The sequence below is a fragment of the Hirundo rustica genome, chromosome 1 (genome assembly GCF_015227805.2).
Source record: "Hirundo rustica isolate bHirRus1 chromosome 1, bHirRus1.pri.v3, whole genome shotgun sequence".
In the NCBI taxonomy this organism is placed as follows: Eukaryota; Metazoa; Chordata; class Aves; order Passeriformes; family Hirundinidae; genus Hirundo; species Hirundo rustica.
The window spans coordinates 3,425,959-3,449,070 of NC_053450.1; the positions used below are offsets into that span (position 1 = coordinate 3,425,959).

At 40.2% G+C, this 23,112-nt stretch overlaps 1 protein-coding gene across 18 annotated transcripts in view; it reads left to right on the plus strand.

Moving 5' to 3' along the window:
* PTK2 (protein tyrosine kinase 2) overlaps positions 1 to 23,112 on the plus strand; it is a 189,863-nt gene that overhangs the window by 43,814 nt on the left and 122,937 nt on the right. For 4 of the 18 annotated variants that reach the window (XM_058424047.1, XM_058424061.1, XM_058424092.1 and 1 more), the window contains exon 1: positions 15,196 to 15,428. The exons of 6 other annotated variants lie outside the window; for them this stretch is intronic. In XM_058424047.1, the coding sequence (XP_058280030.1) occupies positions 15,326 to 15,428 (103 nt within the window). In that variant the 5' untranslated portion in view covers positions 15,196 to 15,325. Of the gene's footprint in view, positions 1 to 15,194; positions 15,429 to 23,112 lie in introns of those variants that run through there. 8 more of the 18 variants (XM_040085845.2, XM_040086099.2, XM_058424075.1 and 5 more) reach the window with 4 other exon arrangements.

Sequence of the window (23,112 nt, forward strand, 5' to 3'; positions counted from 1 at the left end):
ATAATGTACAATTTAGGTAAGCACCATTTGCACACTGTCATTGTTATCTTGAAATATTAAATGGTTTTGTAACTATTTTTACTTCCAAGTCCTCATTTAGGACAAAGGAAAAAAAAAAAGTTACACAATTTCAGCTCGACCTGAAGATGTTTCTGAATTAAAGGCATGTCCTCATTCAGTCTCTTGGTGTGTTTGGCCTTGCTGATTACACAGGGCCTGCACATGATCCACTTAATGAAAACAGATTTATCTCCTGGCACTTTCCACAGCCTGGGAACAACCTCCTGCTTCCCCTTCCTCTTACCCCTGGGCAGGAGATGGGGTGTTCAATGCTCTACTGTGTAACAGAGATTCCTTACCCTAAACCTACACCTGCCTATGTGATGGATTTAAATACAGCAACCAGAGTTCCAAAAGCCCCAAAGGCATGGGTGCTTCCTATGATGTTAAAAGATGGAAAATTAAAAATCAGTTGAGGTATTGCCAGAGTTGCAGTAGGCAAGAATTGACAGAATTGAGGTTATGCAGAATTCTTAAAATAAATGTTCACGTGTATTACAGAGGGTAATAAATTATGCAACGATTATTCATGGAGCTGAGAATAAACTCAGTAGCATGAGTAGAGAACTGTTGTTAATATCCCTGCTTAAAGGGGGGGGAAAGGTAACCAACTGTATAGGCAGAAGGAAAAAAAGAACAAAACTGTGGCTTTTTGATTTGTCACTTCAGTTTTAAGTAAGAATTAAATACAAGCTGCACTAAGACTGAACAGTTCCTCTCATTTCAGAATGCCTGGCATGGTGCTGAAGAGATTACAGAAGGAAACCTGCACTTTTTCTTTAAATGCTGTATTTTCAGTAATCCCTTTGAAAATCAGGCATGTTTTTTCTTCTAGGAATCTTTGTGAATGTTACTAAGAATTCTGATTTTTATGCAAGAGTAAACTTAATTGTCATATGTTTGTAATAGCTTGGGTTGGAATGATTTTATTTGTGTGATGAGTATGGAACTGAAAACATCTTAATTGATGCAATATTGTTGCTGTCATTAGAATGGCTGCCTGCATGCCCTGTACAGCTCTGAAAATGTGAGAGGACTTTTCTTTTGATGCAGATATGCCCTGTAGCTTGACTTCTTTTCACTACCAGCAAGGCAGCTGTTATTTCTACATTTCCAAATTCCCTATCAGGAAACTGCTATTACTACTGGATGAGGTTATTGCTGACAAAGCTTAAATGTCACTTGGAAGAAGTTTCTCTTGTTATTTGTGCATTACATCTTCTTATTTTAGAATTTCGTTGAGTGGTTTTAATAGGTTAATCATCTCTACCTCACAAAATGCATTTTCCCAAAGTTATATACCTCTGATGTTAGGAAAAGCAATGTATTTATCCTTTGTAAACTGTCACTGTTGAATATCTCATTTTTTGTGTTGAAGGTTTGGCAACGTGACAGCTTAGACCTTGACATGAAATCTGTGTATTTGCCAGCCTTTCCAGTGAAACTTTCTTGGCTTATTTTGGCTGTACTTTTGACACTGCCTTCTTCCCTGCATTCCCATCCATATTTTACAGCTAATTGCCCACACAGGGCAAGAGCAACAGCATGATTTGGTAAGAAAAAGGTTTCTATTAGTGAGGGTGGCCTGTATAGTAATACTGAGGTGATGAGATATATTAAACACCTCAAGAAACAGTAAGTTAGCTAAATTCCAGTGGTTTTCCTTCGAAATTTGAGCCTGACAGTCCAGACAGTTTCCAGGCCATTTCAGTCCATTTATTCAGGCCATAACTTGAGTAATTTGTCTGTCATGGTGCTGTGTCATAGGGGACAGTGTTGAAAATCTTGCTGAAGTTAGGAGAAATGACAACTCTTCATCTGCCAAACTTGTATTTTAATCAAATACGTTCATTAGGTTGATCAGGCATGTTTTTCCTTTCATAAATCCTTGCTGACTATTTCTACTCACCTTATTGTTCTCATTTGTTTAGAAATGGCTTCCAGTGTTGTTACTTCCATCACTCTGTCAGTGAGGGAGGTAAGGGTGACCAGCCTTTGTCATCCAGACCCTCCCCTCTTCATGTTCCATTTGCTTTCTTCCAGCTGTCAGGATCCTCCCCCATTTGCCAGGGCAGCCTGTGAAATGATTTATAATTAAGAATCTTGCCCTGGCTGCAAAACATTGTTTTTCTGGGAGTGCATATAGGGATAGAGGAAACAGGAGGAGAAGGGGGAGAAGAAAAGAAGCTTCAATATAGAGAACTGAGAATAGTATTAAAAAAAAAAAATCAAGACAGAAACCAGGTGTATTGGGCATGATGTGGCACCCATGGTATCTGCTCTATACTGATTTTATGCTCAAAGTGAAATTTGACATACTGGTCACTTCATGAGACTATGACATGATTGCATGAGGAGGCAGGGAGTAAGATTTGAAAGATCCTTCGAGTCCTCTGTCCCATGCCCCTATGACTCTTAACAAGGTGGATCAATAAAGTCTGACACTTCGAAATAAACAAAAAATCAGCAGTTCAGCACATTCCCCATCATTTCCTGTAGTTCTGGCTCCTGTGGTTTTGGAGACATCCACACTGCTGTGAGGATTGTTCTTGTTTATTCCTGGGCAGTCATCTCAAAGTGGAAGAATTTCAGTAATCAAGGGTGCATCATATGCAAATGTACCACTTGAATGTACAGTATCTACGATATTTTTCTTTAATTAATTTCTCATTTAGAACAAATGGGAATTTCTTACTTGCTTCCTTAGAAATCGATAATACAAATGGCATCTTTAGGAAATACGCTGTTTGGAGGGATAATGGTACTTTCCCTAGGGAAAATTGTTCTACTTCTTTCTGCAAGTGGCAGAGAAAGGTGTGGCTGCTCCACCCTGGGTAACCTGAAATACTCTGAATTACGGTTACGCAGTTCAGCTTTGAATGAAGTCAGCTGCACATACTCTTCGTTCTTTTAGATAGTGTATGTCATTTTATTCCTAGTTTGGAAAGTTTGTTTTAGAAATAAGAAGTTGATATTTATTTTCTCACTGAGGATGATGGACAAGAAGATTGAACCTTGGTGTCATGTGGGCACCTGGTGACAGTCCTCAGTCAGGTTTACCAGGGAGAGATTTGCCAGTCTTCCATCTGAGAGGTGGCTAATTTGTCTCGTGTAGTTAAGGGTGCAAGGAGTGGGGATCATTCAGTGCTTTATTTTAGGCATACTAACAGTTGGCATTGTTATTAAAAAAAAGAAAACGGCAAGTTACAGAGCTTTTGGCCAAAATATAAAAGAAGAAAACCTTGAAAATTCTTCAGGGTTTATTTTTTTTGTGTGGGGGAAGGGACACCTTGGACAGAAAGGATTGAATCTGAACTACAGATTTTTGTTGGTACAATATCAGAGAAGTTGTAGCGGAACTCAGAGCTCTGTACTACATGCTGTCAAAAAATAAATAACATGTAGTAATGTTTTGCTTGGAACAGGATGCTTATGTACTCTTGAGAAGATGTTTACCTGTTTTGGTGTCAAAGGAATTCAGAGCAAAAATGGTTCCTTGTGGGTTCTGTGCCATTAAATATGGATGGATAAATTAAAAATGTGTGGATATCCAGGACCTGGCAGTTCACACTCAGCTGAGGCATTCCCTAAGTGAGGAAAGTTCATTGCACTCTGTACAGCCACATGGATGTTCTTGCTGGCAAACTGGCTGGTGGTGGTTGTGCAGAAACAGCTGGAGGGATGTTGGCAAGGGTTGTTCAAATTATGTACTCAGAGATGTGAATAAAAATTTTGTCTGGACTCTTTCAAAGTTACAAAAATGGGACATTGTGTGGTTGCACATTTTAAAAGGATTTTTAAAGAGGTTTTTGATAAGTGGTTAGGAGTTTCAGGATTATTTTTTACTTTTCTCGTAGCAGCTTTTTTTGATTTGTCTAAGTTTTTGTATAGGCAAGAGGATATGTATCTGCTAAGAGTGATTGGAGAATTCATCTATATTCTTTTACAGGAGAAAAAACAAATTCAGGAACAGAGCCAGCCTCGCACATGGAGGGCAGCGTGCTGTAATCAGGGCATCAGGATACTGGGAATGAGATTCTGCTGCTCCTTTACAGCACAAAACCTTCAGTGGCAGTCACTGAAAGTGTCTTGTTCTGGTGCAGAATTACTTAAAGAGAAGATGAAATTTGGCAAACTGAAGAGTCCAATAATCATGGTTCCTAAATATGTGTTCTTTAGTCTGTTCTGCTGATGTCACTCTTTTTATACAACTGTTCCACAGAAAGTGCAGCTTCTGTGAATTTCTGTAACCCCTTGCTGTAGTGTTGGAGTGCGTTACTACCCAGGGTCTTCATAGCAACAGCTCTGGAGTGAAGGGAGTGTGGAGATAACAGTGTGACTGAAAGAAAGAATCTGAATATCAAGCTAGATCTTGTGCAGTTGGCTTATCCAAAATGTTAGTTAGTAGTGTGTGTTTTGTTCTGCAAGACCTGGGAGTGCCTTGGGATCTTCTCCCAAAATACACATGAGCTTGTTTGAAGAGGAATATCGCTGACTATAGTGAACCAAAAGGAAAAACATTGAATGGTGAACTTTAGTCAACTATTTTGTTGTAAGTTACGCCTAAAATGACCATAAATAAAGCATTATATGATCTTTCCCTTAGTTTATTTTCACATCCTTAACAGGTCTGTAATGTAAAGTTTGAATGCTCTCCTTGTGTCCTCACATGTAACTTATTTGTGCTGGCTTTGTTTGCGCAGTGGAAGGCTGGGAAAAAGAAGTAATAAAAAAATCAATACCTATGGCTCCCCCCATTCCCTTTTTATTTTCAGAAGAAAATATTAAATTTAATATTTAAAATAAGAACATATTTAACAAAATATCTCATCACCTTATGACAGCTGTGGTGTGTCTTGCAGGCCTTTTCCCTGGGGTACACTAATTTGAACATGAAAAACTGTAGAAAAATATTTTGTCAGATACAAAGCTGATGTTCTTCAGATTTTCACCCTTCAGGACGGCTGAAACTTAACTACCACAGAGTCTGTTCTTGTAGTATGTTTTTCCTCAGGACCTTACTCTGATGAAGGGTCAGGATAACAGAAGAGGGCTGTTAAATGCCTGTGCTTCCATTAGTGGGTTGGAATTACACTTGAGATGGATGTGAAACTTATCAAGAAATTCTTACATTGTTTGACTGGTACAAAGATGTTTTCCAGATTATATCTTCATGCACTAATTATTCCTTTAAGAAGATCCTTAAAAGATCTTTAAAGTTTCTAGTTATTGTCCATTCAGATGACTTACTGGAATAGTTTCACATGGTTTATTTTTTTTTTTTCCATGGCAATCTGGGAGAGTTGTCTGCGATAACTCTTTTTGTGAAAGGCTTAATACGGAGAAATATTGCAACTGTATTTCCAGGATTAATAGACTTCATGTTGTGATTCACTTTGTCTTCACGTGTCTTAGTGGAGCAAATTTTCCTGGATTTGAAGAGCAGCTGAACTAATACCTGTGATCTCCACTACAGATCTCTTCTCTGTGGTGACCAGTGACAGCACCCAAGGGAGTGGCCTGAAGCTTTGTCAGGGGAGGTTTAGGTTTGATATCAGGAAAAGATTCTTCACCCAGCTCTCAGATACATAATGAGATTGTTTGGGTTGTCCTGTACTGGGCCAGAACTTGGACTCATTGATCCTTGTGGATCCCTTCCAGCTCAGGATATTTTATGATACTAAGGAAAGGTTAGAATGCTGCTTAGGCTTTTAGTCCCAGTAAAAATTATTGATGAGCATTGAAATTCCTGCTGACTGTTTCCTGCTCATCCATGTGCCCTCCAAGAGGTGGGCTAAAAAGCATTACTGAAACTTGAGGCTTTGCGACAGAGAAAGGGTGAGGGAGCCAAATGACACAGTGAGGTGTTAGAGGTGTTGACTGCCACTGAGGTTCTGGAAACATCAGTAACATTGGATATTTATACAGAACTTCTAAAAGTAGAGTATTAAGTAGAAATTTTAAGGACAGCGGTAAGGCTTTGTCTAATGACCTGTGTCCTTCAAAACTTGAGGGGTGAAGGAGTTCTGTCCTATCCCAAGGCAGATGTGACTTAAGTCATTCCTTGAAGATAATTAACCTGTTAAGATGACAGTTTCACATCATTTTCTGCAACTTAAATATTCTTACTGTGCATTTATTTCAGGATCTCTGAACTTCCCTACTCCCAATTTAAGTTTGTCTGTAAGGCAGGACAAGGTTTATATTCTTCCTCTGTTTATGCAGTCACTGGTATTTTTTTGTCCTGGTCTCATGTTCACTTAAAAGCTTTAATACTGAGTCTTGAAATGCATCAAATGGGATTGTGGAGAGCAGTACCACAGTTTTTTTGGAAGGTGTGCTCTGCAGCTCAGAACTGCACAAGAGATGAGCTCTTGGCCCTGTCAGATGCTGTTACATGCTGACAGTGTTGGCCCTCTGATGTTTGGTAAAGTAGGTCATTCAGGTTGCCATCAGAAAGGTTTGTTTTGTTTTGTTTTTTGATGTTTTGTTTACCATCTGAAGACATAAGATACTTACTTAACATCCCTTCCTCAGATCTGAAGAAGGGCTGTGCCCAAACATCTCTTTCTCAGCTGTGTCTGTTGGTTTTGTAAATCTTGGTCTTTCTTATTTTGATTTTTATATCAGCATTCTTCCACATCTGTTTTCAGCTTCACCTTTTGTGCTGAAGTTAAGTCACTGAGTGAAGCTTACTACACTTAAAGCTCAGCTGAGTTTGGAACTACAGAGCAGAGGTTGCATTGGTCTTCTCATCAATTTACTGCTCTGAACAGATGCAGAGAGGGGTTATGTGCTGCCTTTGGCACACTGAATGCTGTTCCATCCTGTAACAGCTGGGCACCTCCACTAACTTGAGCTGCATTTGGTGGTGAGCTCCTGGAAGCCTTTTTTAAAAAGAAGCAACAAGTTCTTGTGTTTCTGAGCTCTTTGATACCACTCTGCAGGCATTTTCCTAGGTAAACAGAACTTGTTCAGCAGAACTGTGCAGTCTTGTGTAATTGGAGGAGCAAATGAAGCTATTTAAGGTGGTGGATTTTGTGTTGAATAAAAGATTTTGTGTTAGCTGAGGATGACCTTTGATTCCCTGTAACAGCATAAAATGACTGCCTGAGGAGCTGCTCCTTGGAAGTTTATTGCTGGTCTCATGAAGCAGCGATTTAGCTGAAAGCTCCTGGAAAGTGAATGTCCCTTCTTGGTACAAAATAGGAAGAGGAGTTAAAGTGAATAGGAATTGAATTTTCTGTGGCTCGGAAGCTCAGCTACACCTGGCCTCTACTAGAAGGTCTCCTAAACAAAGCATCAAACTATTTTTTGGAATTTTTCAATCCAAATTTTGCTAATTACAGAGGGAAAGGGAGATTAGTGCCTATTTAACAATATTTTCTTATTTTTTAAAATAGGCTTTTCTTTGCTTGATAGCTCAGGCAGATAGCTCAGGCACTGAATTTGCTTGGTAATGAGCAGCCTTAATGTTTGTGTTATAAAACTTTAAAAAGATGTTCTGTAAAAATTAATAATTAATTTTTAATTTTCTGCTTTCTTAGACTTGAAAGGTATCAGCATCGGCTTCTTGATTTATTCTGTGACTCTGGAATTTTAAACCTAAATAGCTCTTTGTTTTAGCCTATAAGAGTTTGTTTATGCATAAAGGATCTGTGCTGTGCTCATCCTTCACTAAGAAATACGATATAAACTGTTCCACCAGTGCGTTTTCATATATAAATGGAATAATAGTGCATTATTCTGAGGTCATGGATTATTGTTTTATTCAGTTTCTAATTGCATTTAATACTTTGGGAGTCTGAGGTGTTGCTGATGTTGTATCTTTGGCTTATGTAGCATTGGGAGTCAGGTTCAACTTTTTTCTAAAAAGATATTTTCAACTAAAATGTTTCTATGAGCAGTTATTTTAACTTTGTATTTGGCATTTGGAGGAGAAGCAGGACAAGGGAAGAAACGTTCAGGTGATGCCATTTCTGGTAAACAACTGAATAATGCGGCTGCACTGCTTTCTTACTTTGTTTTGTTTAATTGGTTTTAGATGAGAGAGAAAGCAGCCCAGATACAACAAGACACTGAAGAGATTTGCTGACCCATAAGCAACTTCATTTTCCTATATCCCTCTTAGAAGATGTGGCTAATTATATCTAGGTTTCCCTTGAATTGATAGAGATGGATTTTAAGAAACATCTGTAAGGTCAACTGATCCACTCATGGATCCCTTCCACCGAACAAAAGTAATCCTCACAGAATGCAATTCTTTGAAACAGCATCAAAGGGCTGGGGTCCTCTCCCTTCAGATACCTTCTACTATATGTTTATCTCATAAATTGAAGGGTTTTGCCATAAGAAAGGGAAGTTTTATAAGGTTAAAGAAAGGTTCTGGTGACCATTTGGATTGCTTTGTCTCACTCCTCCAGTCACCCCACATCAGAGCCTGAAGATCTGCAATGCACACTGATAAGCACAGTGAATCTGTCACAGACCAAAATGATCAGATTTTATTTTGCAGTAAAATAAGGAATAGCATGTGTAGCATTCACGTTTTCTCTCTTTTTTTACCTCTCCAGGACTGCATGAACCAGATTTTAGCTTTGAGCAATGGAATAGTAAATGACCTTCTCGAAGATGTTTTGAGGATAGAAATGGTTTCGTTGGGTGGATTTTTTTGTAAATAGCCTAGAACAAGAAGAAGGATATTTTGAATCAGTGTACTAAGAAAGGGGTAGTTTTAAACGTTTTTCAGCTTTCATAGCCTTGACTTTATCCTTCTCTTCAGTAAAGCCTTCAAAAAGTAAATGGAAGAAAAGTGGGAGAAGATGAGCAGCTTAGTCCACCCACAAGGAAATCTGCTACAACTTTCATGCCTGAAATCTAATACAACCCATATGGGTTTAAAAAATGGCTAGTCTTTATTTATGGAATAATAAAAATAAAGTTAACTTAGTTGCCCTTTTAACATCTGTTGTCTTAATGGCAAGGGCTGGGAGGCTGCATTGCTGCCTGCTGCTGCACAGCATCACAGGAACCCTTGGGAAGGGGAGGTATGGGAAACCTCATTAACACTGCACTCCTCCTGCTTTCTCCCAACACCCTGATCTGTTTTGCTCCCCACCTCACTGCTACCAATAGATGAGGATTTGAAAATAAAACCAGTGAATTCTATCAACTATTTTAAAATGCAGCTCAAATGACCATAAGGGTAAACACGTGATCGTGGTTCAGAAAGTCACAAAGTATTGTTTTAAAACTCTTTACTTTTTGGGAATACCCAAGATTATCTACTATTAAGCTCAACAAGTGGGGAAATAGAACAATAAATTCAGTATTGGACTGACTTTTTGCCAGAAGAATGTCTTAAGCAGAGATCCTCAGCAGTTTATGTTCCAGAATGAGTTTATGTAAGTGCTCTCTATCGTCTTCAGGAGAAAAATGGCCTAATGTAGTCTGGAGCATGGAATTAAGAGTTTGCTCATCTTGCAAAGTCGAAAATGAATTCATGGAGGTGATGCTGCTTCTCAGTTGTGCTGAATCATTTTTGTTGAAAAACTGGGCTTGGATTTTGACACTTGAAGTAAAATATTGTCACTGTAGGACACAAAAGAAAGATGAAAGACTCCAAGTGTTTCAGAAGGCAAAGAGTATAGAAGGCTTTATTGTCTAATTCTTACCACCTTCTATAAGATGTTCTGATACAGACTTAACGTGATTGGTGAATAGGAACGACACCTCTCTAATCCCATTGGTGATACTAGAGAACAGCAAAACACCACCTGGAGAAAGATTGTTTTGGGAAAGGATAGTTGTTTTACTAAGATTGTTTTGAGAAGGCTTTCTCAAGAACTTTTCCCTTGGGAAACAGCACTCCTAGCATGCTAAAATCTCTTCACACTTAGAAATGTCAGGCCCACAAAACATAATTTTTCTTTCAGTTCTGCCTGTCAGAATGCTCATAGTTAAATAAGGAAGACCATCTCTGCTGGCAGGGTAATGATGACAGAGCTTCTCAGTCTCCAGAGACCCTTGGAGGTGCTGGAGCCCATCATCCTGTTCTCCTCTGTGCCCTTTGGCAGAGGGTGTTCTGCAGGAGACTGAGCTAGTGAAGGTGTGGGTGGAGCAGAAGGGGGCTGCTTGGGGGCAAGGATGATAGATTTAGAGACTGGGTAATCCAAGGTAGATTTCCAAAACAGCCTTAGCAAACGTGAGTTTAGAGTAAGGCAGAGGTCAGTTGTTGCTTTGCATTTGTTATAATGCACCATTTTTCAGTAGTTGCTGTGAAGAAAGATGATGTTTGTTTGACTTTGGCTAAGAGGAAACTTAGGGTAGATAATATTTTCCACTCCTAAATAATGCATACATCCAAAAAATAATCAGAATATTTAGAAAAAATTCACACAAAGAACTAACTTGAGGGAATTAAGATGAATGAGGATTATAGCGCAGTTAGAGCGTCTGGACAGCATTTTTGGGGAATTCTGGGTACTAACATGGAAAAGCAAAGTGTTTTGGATGAAGAAGATTGTCACTTGATCAATAAACATGTTTTAATTTTTAGAACACTCATCAGGCACTCTCAGTTTATGGGCTGCAATTGTTGTGGTGGAAAGCATTTGTGGCTTTACAAAAAAAATCCTGCACTTGCTCTGAGGGTAGACTTTGTTTGCAAACTCTTTATCAGCAAGATTAATGCAATGAACTCTTCTTCCATACCCTACATGAATATGTAGATCTCCTTCAAAACAATGCCTGTGTTTGTCAGCTTCTAGTAATTATTAGAGTGATAAATGGTAGCCCATGAAGTGGCTAAGACTGTGAATTATTGAATCCAAAATAATAATCATTATCACAGAATGATTTAGGTTGGAAGGGACCTTCAGGATCATCTACTTCCCACTGCCCTGTTACGGGCACAGTCACCGTGTACCACACGAGGTTGCTCAAAGCTCCATCCAACCTGGCCTTGAACATTTACAGGGATGGGTGTCCACGACTTCTCTGGATGTGTCTTACCATCCTCACAGTGAAGAATATTTTCCTAATACTTAAACACATATTCTTTCAGCTCAAAGCCATTCTTCCTTGTCCTATCACCATGTGCCTTTGTTAGTCCCTCTCCAGGCACTGGAAGGGACTCTAAGGTCTCCTTGGAGCCTTCTCCAGGCTGAACATTCCCCACTCTCTCATCCTCATCCAGAGCTCTTCCAGCCCTAATGCTGATGCCATTGCTGTGCTCTGTGTTGTAGCTCTTAATTTTTGACAAGTGAATGGGCTGCTCTTTTCTTTTCTCCCTTGGAGGAGATCTCTGTTGCTGTTCTGTTCATCTGGTGGCTGAGGTGTTGCAGAAGCGGAACTGAAAAGCAAATTTTTGTTCTTCTCCCCAACACTGCTCTGGTACTGATCCGTCTGTTTTCGTCACAGTTTCCAAATCCTGAGTTCAGTTTGGTTTCTCAGGGCAGCAGAACTTGGATAAGTATTCCTTGTTTGGTTGTGTCCTGGTCCCCTTCCTAACAATACTCCAACTTGCTAGCCAGTGTGATCAAAATTTGATGAATTTGATATTAACTTATGTGAGGGGGGAAAAAAAAAAAAAAGTTGAATAGCAGAGAGTTCCTAATGATGCCATTTACTGAGGGAGAAACTGGTGTCAGTTCTGTGCTGATGAGATCTCTGGGACCCCCCCAGGAGCTCTGGCTCTGGACATAACCATGAAGAAAGCCAAGGTTTGCCCGTTTGTCTGATGGGCCTTTTAGATCTTTACTTTGTTTGGATAAACTTGAGTGGAAAAAGATTAAGCAACCTTTTATGCGTCTCACAATTTTATAAAACAAAACCCTGATATTTAACCCTTTGTTCCCCAAAGCTTTTGGGTTTTTGAAGGTGACATCAATTAGGAGACAGTCTTAGCACCACAAGGAAAATTTAAAGGACTAAATACCCTGATGCCATTTTAAAAATGCTTCTAACTTTTTTCCTCCCCTCTTGCTTTCCAAAAACTGATGCTGATAATCAGTAGTCTTTAAAAGCAGGCTGAAATTGAGCAACCAAAATTATAGTCACAGCAGAAAAGTCTTAACTTGAATTTCCTTGGGGCAAAATGCCATTTCTTAGCTGACCTTGGCCTGTCTGCTGTTATGGGGTTAGTCTCACCTTTTTTTTCTGGTTAGAATGGGTGCTTCAGAAAAATGGCCAGTGCTTCTACATATTCTTTGTAAAAACTTATGAATTCTTTTTTTTTGTAATAAATATATTTTTTTAGGTTTTTCTTTGATAGCTGTGATCATCATCGCTTACACAGAGACTACTATGCAGATACTATCAGTGTGAGTCAGCAAATGCATCTTGCACAACAAGAACCAACGCTCCTGTTCCACAACCCTAATTCTTACAGATGTTTCGTACCTCAGTAAATGCTATAATCTGATTGGCATTACTTAAAACAGATTGCTTTACATAAATGCTACTCAGATACCTACTTGATGAGCAGTATTTATAAAATGTTGTAAATAGTCAATATTAAATGTACTGGAGATGTATTTAACTTCTCAAGGTGTGGTGGTTTTTTTTTTTTTTTTGTTTGCTTTGTTTTGTTTTGTTTTGGTTTTGGTTTTTTTTACTTTGTGCTGTGTCTGCTGCTCCATCCTTGCCTGCCTTCCTCCCTGCAACTTGGAATTTTGAAGTTTACGAATATCTTCAGAACATAACTTTAATGCTTTTGGCTTTTTTTTGTGCAGAAAAAGATGATCATGTTACTTGAAAGAAGAGCATGAGCATATGTCTACTGTGTACTTCTTACAGTAACAGATAGATACTAAGTATTTTTTTAAAAGCATCACGGAAGCGCTTGGTTTAACTGAAAAAATACATAAGAGCGTAAAATGCTGGATAGCTTCTAAAATTGAATTCAAAAAATTCTCATGCTATGAAGTACTTTGTTTTCGCCTTCATTTTGTAATCTAATACAAAAACAAGAAGATATGTCCTTGAGAAGAATGAATATAATACTGGTATTATATGAGCAGGCAGTATCTCTTGACACTTGGATTGATAATCTGTATTAACCTCATCTGTTAAAAGTGTAAAAAATACAGACTCCACACATTCTGTTTATTAAAAGTCTCCTTGGCAATGCACTTACCAGTTGATATTTAAAGGGTTTTGTTTTCATGAATAAAATTTAATTTAGACCTTCCCCTTTTTACTTCTTGATTTTTTTTCTTTTATATGCTTTTCTGGAAAACATTTTCTTTTTATGGAAGAAGCACATTTTTTAAAATATGTTTTACACCCTAGAGCACAGATCAAACCAACTTAGGGAATACTGAAGAAGGATCTGCAGTTTCCTTTTTCTAAGGAAACAAGTCTGACTTGCTCAAGGTCACCAAGGAAGCCCATTGCAGAGCTGGATGTGTAAAAGCAGCTCTCCTGCCCTGCCAGCTGCAGCGTGAACCAGAGCGGCGTAGAGCCCGTCTGTGCCCCTTCTGTACCCACACAGCTACGATAATTGGGGGTTTAAATATTACTGTAGCATCTTTTGCTTTATTATTGAAGGTAAATATAATCGACCTTGTCGCTAGAAGCGTTTGTCTGTCTGTGCAGCACGGAGGGGCTTGGAAAACTTTGTGGTGGGGGGAGGAAAGCACCCAGGCATGTCTTCAGTTCCCTTTGGCTTTCTTCAGCCCCAGAAAGAGCTTTGTGCCTGAGCAGTGATGCAGAACATCTGATGGGCCTGGTTGTGGCCTAATCTCTCTCTCTCTCTCTCTTTTTTTTCCCCCCAGTGAATATTTTTTCCCGTTTAAATAGAGAAGCAGACAATACTTAAATGCAGTTGCTGCTTCCTTTCTTCTTCTTTTTCTTTCTATCAAGAATTTTGACATACACCACTAATTCTGCAAGGCCAGGCAGTATATTGAGAAATGAGATGGCAGTAAAGAATGGTAATTAAACATATGCTGTAGACAAGTGCGTGCTGCTACAAGTAGGCAGATAGGTTAAGTTGAAGGCTGCTGGCTTTAGATTAATTCCCTTTTGGTTCTAGTCTTGGATAAGCCTTCCGCCTTACTGCTGAGGGCTGGGAGTGAGAAGAGATTACCATGGAATATATAAAGTTTTAATGATGCGTGAGTCTTGTTCCTGTTGATTTTAATATGTATTCTAGCTGAATCAGTTATTTATAATTTTTGTGAAATACTTTGCTGTGAGTAAAACGGATATTTGCTTTATATCCATATATACATTCTGCCTGGATGTGTTACTATTATAAACATGGGCTTTTGCAGTGTTTATACTCACCATTTTAAAAGAAAACTGTTGGTAAGCAGTTTTGATGTTAGGTGTTGCGAAGTTAAGGAGAAACAAAGGCCGTTCACCATCTGCGGTGAATGTTTGAGGTGACCTTTGCCTTCTGATGAGAAATCAATAAAACAGCCCCGGGTTTAGAGGGGTCTGGATGTGGCACTGAGTAAGGACTGGCGTGGGCTGTGATATTCTTACTTTAGGGCAAAGCAGCACTGCCAGGGTTCCTCCATCAATAATCTCGTGGAGTGAGGCAAGTGCTGCTGGAGGGTGTGACCCCAATTCCTGCTGAAGTTTGGGGAAGTTCTCCAGCGCTCATAGGGAAGTTCCCGTGCTTTGAGAGGGAAGTTTTGCGCTTTTAGGATAGCTGGTGCTTGTGTCGAGAAGCGGACACAGCAAACGTGTAAAAGCGATGTCAAAACGCGAGTGCGGCAGGGGGAGGGGCGGTGCGGGGCAGCCGGGAACGGGAACATCAGCGGCGGCGAAGCGAGGCCGCTCCGCAGCCGGGCCGGGCGGCATTTCCAGCGCTCTGTCTTTGCGCAGAGCGTGAACCGGAGACTGCCGGGCGCGGGCAGCAGACGGGGATTAGCATATTAATGGGAGCCGGGTAATCGCCTCCCGCCCCTGCCCGCCCTCCTCCGCAGGGCTCACTCCGCCTCGGCAGTGCTCCCGAGGAGGAGGAGGAGGAGGAGGGCGAGGGCGAGGAGGTGGATGATGCTCCGGCGCGGGGGGAGATGAGGTAGCGGCGCGGCTTCCCTGCTGCGGAGCGCGCTGGAGCCCCGGGCGGGCCGGGGGACCGCGCTCCCCCCGCAGCCAGGTGAAGCCGCACCGCCCCGGGGAGGGCCGGGGCTCCCTCCTCTGCCCGGGATCCGGCACGTCCAGGCGGCTCCAGCCTCCCCCCGCAAGAGCCCGGAGCGCTGAATCGGGACATTGTGTGCCGGAGCTGGCCGGCATCGAGCACGCTCTGTGTATGTGGCTGCTGGAGGTGGCCGGGCAGCAGCCCCCGAGACGGGCAGGTGCGGGCTGCATGGAGAAAAGCGGCTGCAGCCCATTCCCCACGTGCTGGGCTAAAGGTACTCCGACCTTTTATTTATACGTGTATTTGCGTGTATGTATATATATATATATATAATATATCTGTATGTATTTCCCTCTCCCTCTTAATTTAAGGTTTTACCACCTGTGGTTCTATGTTTTTTTTTTTTTCCTATCAAAGCCAAGCTAGAAAATGAAGTATTCTGGTCATGCGCTTGCAGTGCGGAGCTGCCCCTCCGCAGGAGCTGCTTCACCTGACAGCTGGGATGCTTCGGGATTTATTTTTTTTTTTTTTTTAATTTTTTTTTTTTCTCTCTCTCTCTGCCTTTAAGAATGATTTGAAATGAACAGAGTGGTTGAGCTGTTTGGTTTGTACTTGCACTGATGTGAGGATCTGACGGCTTTGTTTGTGATCTTTGTATTTTGATGGAACTGCGAGGGTGATTCTGCTTTCACTGACCTTTTAGAAGTAGTAGTTTTGAAGTGTCTGATCCTGATCGTAGGGAGTGTTTACAGTGGAAGACTCAACATCTTTTTACTTGATGTCTCCTAATTTGCCACCCCTTTTATCCCCAAACTGAGACAATAAGTAGCCACAGAGCATAAATTTATTATAATGAGAGGGTTGGACTTGAAATTGAGGCTTAACAATAGTTAGATGGACATGGGAAAGTCATTCACGTGATAATCTTAATTTGCACCCCAAGACATTAATATTTACCTTATTATCGTCTGGACGTTACTTGTATATTGGGGTTGTGGATATGAGTGTACACGGATTAAGGTCGAAATTCTGTTAGTAGCCAAAGAATCAAGTCTTCCTTAGATGGAAAACAACTGTAAAAAGTTGAGTGTTGCTGGTTGTAAGCATAACTTTCCTCGTGCTTGCTTTCATTTCAATGTACTTTCTTTTTTGGAAGAGAAACTGGCAGTGAAGTATTGCGTCACCGTAATCTTGGATCACGGACAGCCAGTTACTTCACAAGTTCAGGGCAAACGTATTTAAATTAAGGATTTGATAGGCATAGCTGCTGATTAGTTGTCTTGAAAAAAACTTACTTTTTACTTACAGTTTATATTGTCTAGCGATTAGGAGGACACACGAAGAAGCATTTAACACTGACTTTGTCTTGCCTGCTTTCTGCACCTTTCAGAAATATTCAGGCTAAGCTAGTCTTGGCCACACATTGACATTGTAGTAGCACATAGAGTAGAAACGACTTAGAAATGGGAGAAGTTGGAACACCACATCCTGGTTTCATGAAGTGCAGAACCTGTCAGCTCACTGGGGAATAATAGTTAGTAAACAATGAGTAACCGTAGTGGGAAACAAAGCTAAGACAGAGTGTCCTTTGCTTTCAGTAAAACATGTTTACCGTGAAGGGGTAACAACAATGCCAGATCTGTGGGTCATAAACTGGATAAAAAAAGTATTAGATGAAATTGGGATTCCTGTCTTTGGACTCTTGTGAGGATCAGGCTGGAGGTACCTCCCAGAAAGTAACTTTTAAAAGCAGGGAAGAAGAATCTTCTGAAAGCAAAAGCAAGTTTTTGCCATCTGCTGTTCAGGCTGGTTAGTATTAAGGTATCAATTTCTCCTCCTTACTCTAGTCCCAGAGTAAGCCCTCATCAGGGTTGGGGATGGCTGCATTGGGCCATGATAAAAGCTATTGATTCCCCCTGACCCATTTCAGCAATTAAAATGAATTAAAAATGATCCCACCTCTTCCTCTGGTCGCCTGTGTTCTCAGAATGTAACTTCGGGGAAGATTGTTTGTCCATCCCCTCTGCCCCAAAACATGGAGAGCAGCCCTGTAATCTCTTGTTATTCCTGTTTGGGGGGAGAAGGGGGCACCAGGAGTTACATAAGAGGACAAAGGCACCAGGATCTTTCACAGCTGCTAGTTGTGATGATTTCTAGAAAAAGCTTCATCACAGCCTCCCAGAAAAATAGGACAGATGAGAAATAGCTTGAGCTATATTTGTCATTGAATGGTGGCCATGCCTTAGTCGATGATTACTCTGTGTACTGTTCACCGGCTTAACCTTAGGGAAATGAGACGGATCTGGCCTACTTTGATAAGGGCTGTGAGATATCTGCAGTCCAAGAAAGGTAATATATTAATGAGAGAACCATTTAGTTCTGATCTCTTTATTCTGGCTCTTTGGTTTATCTGTTAAAGCTTCAGGTTACCTGTAGAAAAAGCTGATAAAAGTTTTAAGTATTTTATAATGTCTTGAAGAGTGATCTTGATGTGTATATTTTATTATCCATAACTTTTTTCTAAGTGCTCTGTTCTCTTTTGAATGGGACCGATTAAGCTTTCATTATACCAGGTGTGATCTCAGCCAGTGTTTGTTCTTTGAAAAGACTTTGAAATATTTCAGTGAGTCTGTGTTCATACAGAGCTTCCACTTTTTTTAGCATTCTTAAATCTGAAATCGTCAAATCTTCTTAGCGATAGCGTGGGATGACCTAATTGCAGCCAATTCTGTGGCTCTGTCTGTAGAGCTGCAACAGAGAGTAAGGTATTTGCTTGCATTAGAAAGTATTTGTGTAAATCTGTGTTGTTGCTTTTTTGCCTCCTCTTCACATGTAAACCTAATCTAAGCAGTGTTATTGAATTGAATAATTTAGTCTGGATCTGCACATTCCAGATTCGAGGGTATTCTGATGGGTCAATGAAATGTGTATTTTGTTGCTGGCATATTTCTTCTCAGTAAGTCTGCATTACTGTAGTCAGGATAGGAGTAAGACTTTATTGTCTGCTTCCTCTCTCTCATTAAGTAATTTGAAACTTAAAATGTCAGGTCTTGTGGAATAATCATCCTGAAGCTCAGTTACAACGTTGGGGAATGCTGAAGTGGGTGTCTGGATCCCTGAGCAATCACTACTCCTTTCCCAGCTAAGTGCTGAAACTTTGTGCTGGTATCATACAGGGATGTTTCCTTTCTGCCTGTAACAGTGGACTAGAAAGTCATCATGGATAATTAAAGACTTTTCACTAACATCTCTGAACTTTGTTAAGATCATTAATAATATAATGTATTGCACTTTGATTTAGATACTTCTGGTGGTGAACTTTTTGCTTGTGTTTCCTATGAATTCCTGCCATCCTAACCTTACACAATTACTGGGTGAAAGCAGTGTAAATGTGGCAGCCAAGGGTGGTTGGGCAGCTCTGCTATAAGTCTGTGAATTATCCACCCCAAGGAGGAGGAAGTTTCTTGAATATCTTCCAGAAGAGCTCTGTTTAGTAATTTTTGAACAATTAATCGATGTAGTTCAGTGTGTGCCATGTGTGTTAGAGCAGAGTTATCACAGTCCTTGAACTCAGCCCTTCAAACTAACATGGAAAGTCTGTACTGGCTTAAAATAATTAAGCCAAATTCAGTCAAAACCCTTGTCCTGATTAAAAGAAATATTAAAAATTTAAACCTATCTGTGTTGTGAAATATATTTAATCTGCTGGGAAAGCATTTTGCCCTATCACAAATGTTGCAATCTTTTTTTAAAGAGAGAAGCAGTTCCAAATAAAATGTTGTGGGTTTATTTTCTGGTGAACCCTGCTGATTCAGGGGCTGTGTTCAGATGAGACCTGTTGGTCGTGTGTTGAATATAAGCAAGACAGCTGGATACATAAGAGAAAAGAGTTCAGAGCTGTTTCTCCTTCACCTCCGTGATACATATTTCTGCTGTTTTGCTAAGACGGATAACTTTCAATCCAACAGGCCCTTTGGTTTTTAGGTGATCGCTAAGAGGGACACAGTCATAGAAAATGGTGTCAGGGAAATTGCTGATACTAGGAAGATTGTTGGCAGGTATATAATCTCCAAAGCAAGATATCCTGCTTCTTTGACACAGACATTGTATATATAACATGGAAATGAAATTGTTCTTGTGTATCAGAAAGGAAAAAAGCCATTCTGTTTGTATGAGTGTTCTGCTGCATCTTCTCAGGGAGCTTCAGTTGAATGCTCCTGCATTTTTTTGTTGATCTATAGGTGTAGTTTAGGAGTAGCATTAGGTGCTTTTTCCTTGATGTCTGAGGGCATTACAACTAGGAAAACTGATCTGTCATTTGAACTACGTGGGCTACATTGGCCATTTCCTTCTGAACGGTCATCTTGCCTAAACTTTTGTTAAACTTAAAAATAACTTTGTAGCTTCTTGATCTGTGAGACTTGCAAGCCATAAAAAGCATCTCTTCAGTTCCTGGGGTTTTTTGGAGGTTTTTGTAGAAAGAAGAGAAATGACATTCTCTCATCAAACTACTAATTTTCAAAGGCAGGTGAAAAAAGTTCACAGAATCACAGAGTGGTTTGGGCTGGAAGGGACCTTAAAGATCATCTGCCTAGTTCCAGCTTCCCTGCCATGGGCAGGGACACCTTCCACTGAACTGGATTGCTTAGGGTATCATATTCCTGATATGCCTGTATATATTTAAAGGTGGAAAATAATCTGGAAAAGCAAGGGGTGTTCTCCCCTTCAGTGTTACAGCCCAGCATGTGGTAGCTCAATATTCTTAAAAATACAGGAGCTGTGAAGCTCAGGGAGTCTGCTGCATTCCCACTGGGATGATTGTTCCGTATTCAAAGATGACTGGAATGGAAGATGGAGCTCGAGATATTTTTCCAAGAAAGGAAAGTGATTGTTTTAAGGGCTGGGGGAGCACTTGGCATTCCCTGGGTAATGGAGATGTGTGATCTTATCAATTGTAGCACCTGGTAATGAGCCAGTGAACCAGTTTGGAATTAAATCTGAACTGCCTGAAAAAAAAAACCCTAAAACTTCAGCAAGGAAAACAAAATGTTTCAAATATCCTTTTAAAGAAGCCTTAGAAAACAGGCCTAAGAGCAAAGTGTGGAAGTTGGCACCCAAGTGAAGGTTTCGTTGTTGGAAATGATACATTAAGCAGAAAAGATAACCAGTTTATAGTCCTAATGACTTTCTTATTCAGTTCATATTTGAAATTTCTGCATCACAAGTCCCATTGTGTGTTTGTGTATATTTATTTCCTATATATAAAGTACATCTACAGACGTGTGTAATTTGCCTTGCCCAGTTAGCCTGGCAACAGTTGCAGTATTTCAGCATTAGATACCAAAGATGATCTCTTACCTGTTTTTGTGTTTTTAGCAAACACAATTCATTGGGCAGTGTCTCTTTTGGAAGCTTTTATTGGTAGGACTGTGGTACTGAAATTAGCTTTTGTGGCTGGGTGTTATATTTGTAAGAAATGTATTAGGTTGTTTCAATCCTTCACTTGCTGTAATGTTGCTGAAATAGAATGGTTGCAAATTCATGTCTTGTAAAAAGCCAGCAAAGTCTATGTACTTTTCATTAATTGTCTGGAGAAAAACCCCTCCCTGGTATTCCTAAATTCATGACCTGATGTATATTTGTTCATGGAATTATTAAAAACAGGAGACATTATAGATTAATATACACTATAACAATACAGTAGGGAAGCCTGTACAAGCTGCTGAATTCTATAATCCCCCACAACAAACAAAAGCCAGACATAAGGAAATATCTTTGTAAATATTACATTAAAAGAAGCTTAAGTACAGGACATCATAAATTATTCGATTAGAGGAGTTACAAAAATATTGTATCATTCATTAAGATTTCATCATCATGCAGAAGCAATGAGATCACTGCAGTGTCTCCTGTTGAATCTGTGTTGAGAACTGCCAGTGCCAGTTTTCCCTGACAGGTTGTCAAGGATTGGGGTTGCTGAGATATGGAGGTAATTGAGGGGTTGCTGAGGTATGGAGGTAACTGCTGGTTGCCCAGCACTGGGTCATTCTGTATTTGTTGGCATATGGAAAGAGGGGTAGGATTGTCCTCTTTTGATATTTAATGTAGCTTAGCATAGATATTTAGAAAAACATTTCTGTGTGTATTCAATCCTCCTGAGTAATTTCATTGGAAATAACCTGTAAACAAACTCATTTTTTCCATTTATTTATTGATAACCGAGGTTTGTTACTTTGCCAGAAGGGAGATTGCTTAATCCTTTCCCCAAGTACTGTCACTGCTTTCTGAAGTAGTGTTTCTCCTGCTAGTGATTTCACATCCCTAACAGCAAGCATTAGGGGTTTGTGCTTTCTATTTAAATTGGATCTGCAAATGAAGTATTGTCCCTTGCTTTACCAAGGAAATGTCTAAGGAGAAACTGCTTTTCACATGGTCTAAGTCTCCTCATCTTGAGTAAATATAGGAGTAAAATCAGTGTGTGCATCAGTTCTGCCGTGACTTGGGCCAGCGGCTCAGAGCAACTGAGCACTTCAGTGATGTCCTGTGCAGGGTCACATCAACAGGGGATGAGTGTGATGAGCTGTAGTGTGGCATTTTGAGACTGAAAGTGAACTTTTTACTTGGGTTGGGTGTGCTGTAGAACTAAAAGTAAAACCAGACTTTCCTCACTTAAACAAAACCTCTTGATGAAGCAAAATTAATCACTTAACTGCCTGTATTTGGTCACGGATTCCCATACCGTTTTATTTTTCTCCTTTAACATCCATATAAAGGACATTGAAACGAGGAACGTTTTCATCATAAGTGATCACAGGGTGAGTAATGGTCTGCGGTCCTGTTGCATTTTTATTTCTGGGAAGGAGAGTGGGAAGGAACTGGGTGTGTTCTGTAGCTTCTTAGCTCCTTTTGGAAGATAAGGGGCAATAGGATTTAAACTCTTCTCACAACCTTTCTGCTAAAATGTTTGCAACACAGGAATGATCGGTCATGCTGGTATGGGGAGATAGCAGGAATCATGTTCCTGAGATATCAATGGGTTTTTGTCTCGGCTGTGTTGCAATGATTGGTCAAGATAATCTGAAGAATTGCAACAAAGATACTTTGGAGTGCAGCAACCTTTTCAATTTGATGGTAACAAATGATTCCCATACAACAAATTGCACTGCCAGGTACTTGAACAGCAGCTTTTTGTCCATTCAGGTGTTTGATTGCAGTGGTCTTCACTCATCCTGGCAGAATTAAAAGGTCTCTGATTTATGGTTGTATATAGCTGTACCTGTCAAATAGGAGCATGTGTGTGCTGCAGATATCCATCCCAGCCCCTTCCCAGAGGGAAAAGGCACTGCTCAGGTGATGGGGAGCTGTGTATGTGTTCCCAGTTCAGGGCTGATTCCTGTGCCATGTTTATCACTAGATCGGCAAAGAAATTAAGATTTGCACCCCAAGCTGTTCCAATCAGTGTCCTCTGGCACAGAAGTGGGATGGGCACCTAGGGGTTGTGCCTGTCAGGTCAGTAAGTTAATATTTTATCAACTAACGAGGTTTAGCAGAATGTGGGCTTTTCTGCATGTGTTTCTGAACCTAAAATTAAGGGGATTTTGTTCTGGTTATAATTGTGAGGACTTAATGCCCAGGGTTTTCTTATACAGAGTTGGGAGGATGCCATAGAATCCCAGAATTTTCAATATCATTTAATTCCAACCCCCTGTCATGGGCAGGGACACCTTCAACTATCCCAGGTTGCTCCAAGCCCCATCCAACCTGGCCTTGAACACTTCCAGGGTTGGGGCAGCCACAGCTTCTCTGGACAATCTGTGCTAGGGCCTCAGCACCCTCACACTAGAGAATTTCTTTCTTGTTCCTGTTCTGTTCTTGAAATGAAAGATTTGCCCCTTCAATCTTTTACTTTTATATATATATTTTTAATACATATACAAAACATTTCATAGAGCGTATAA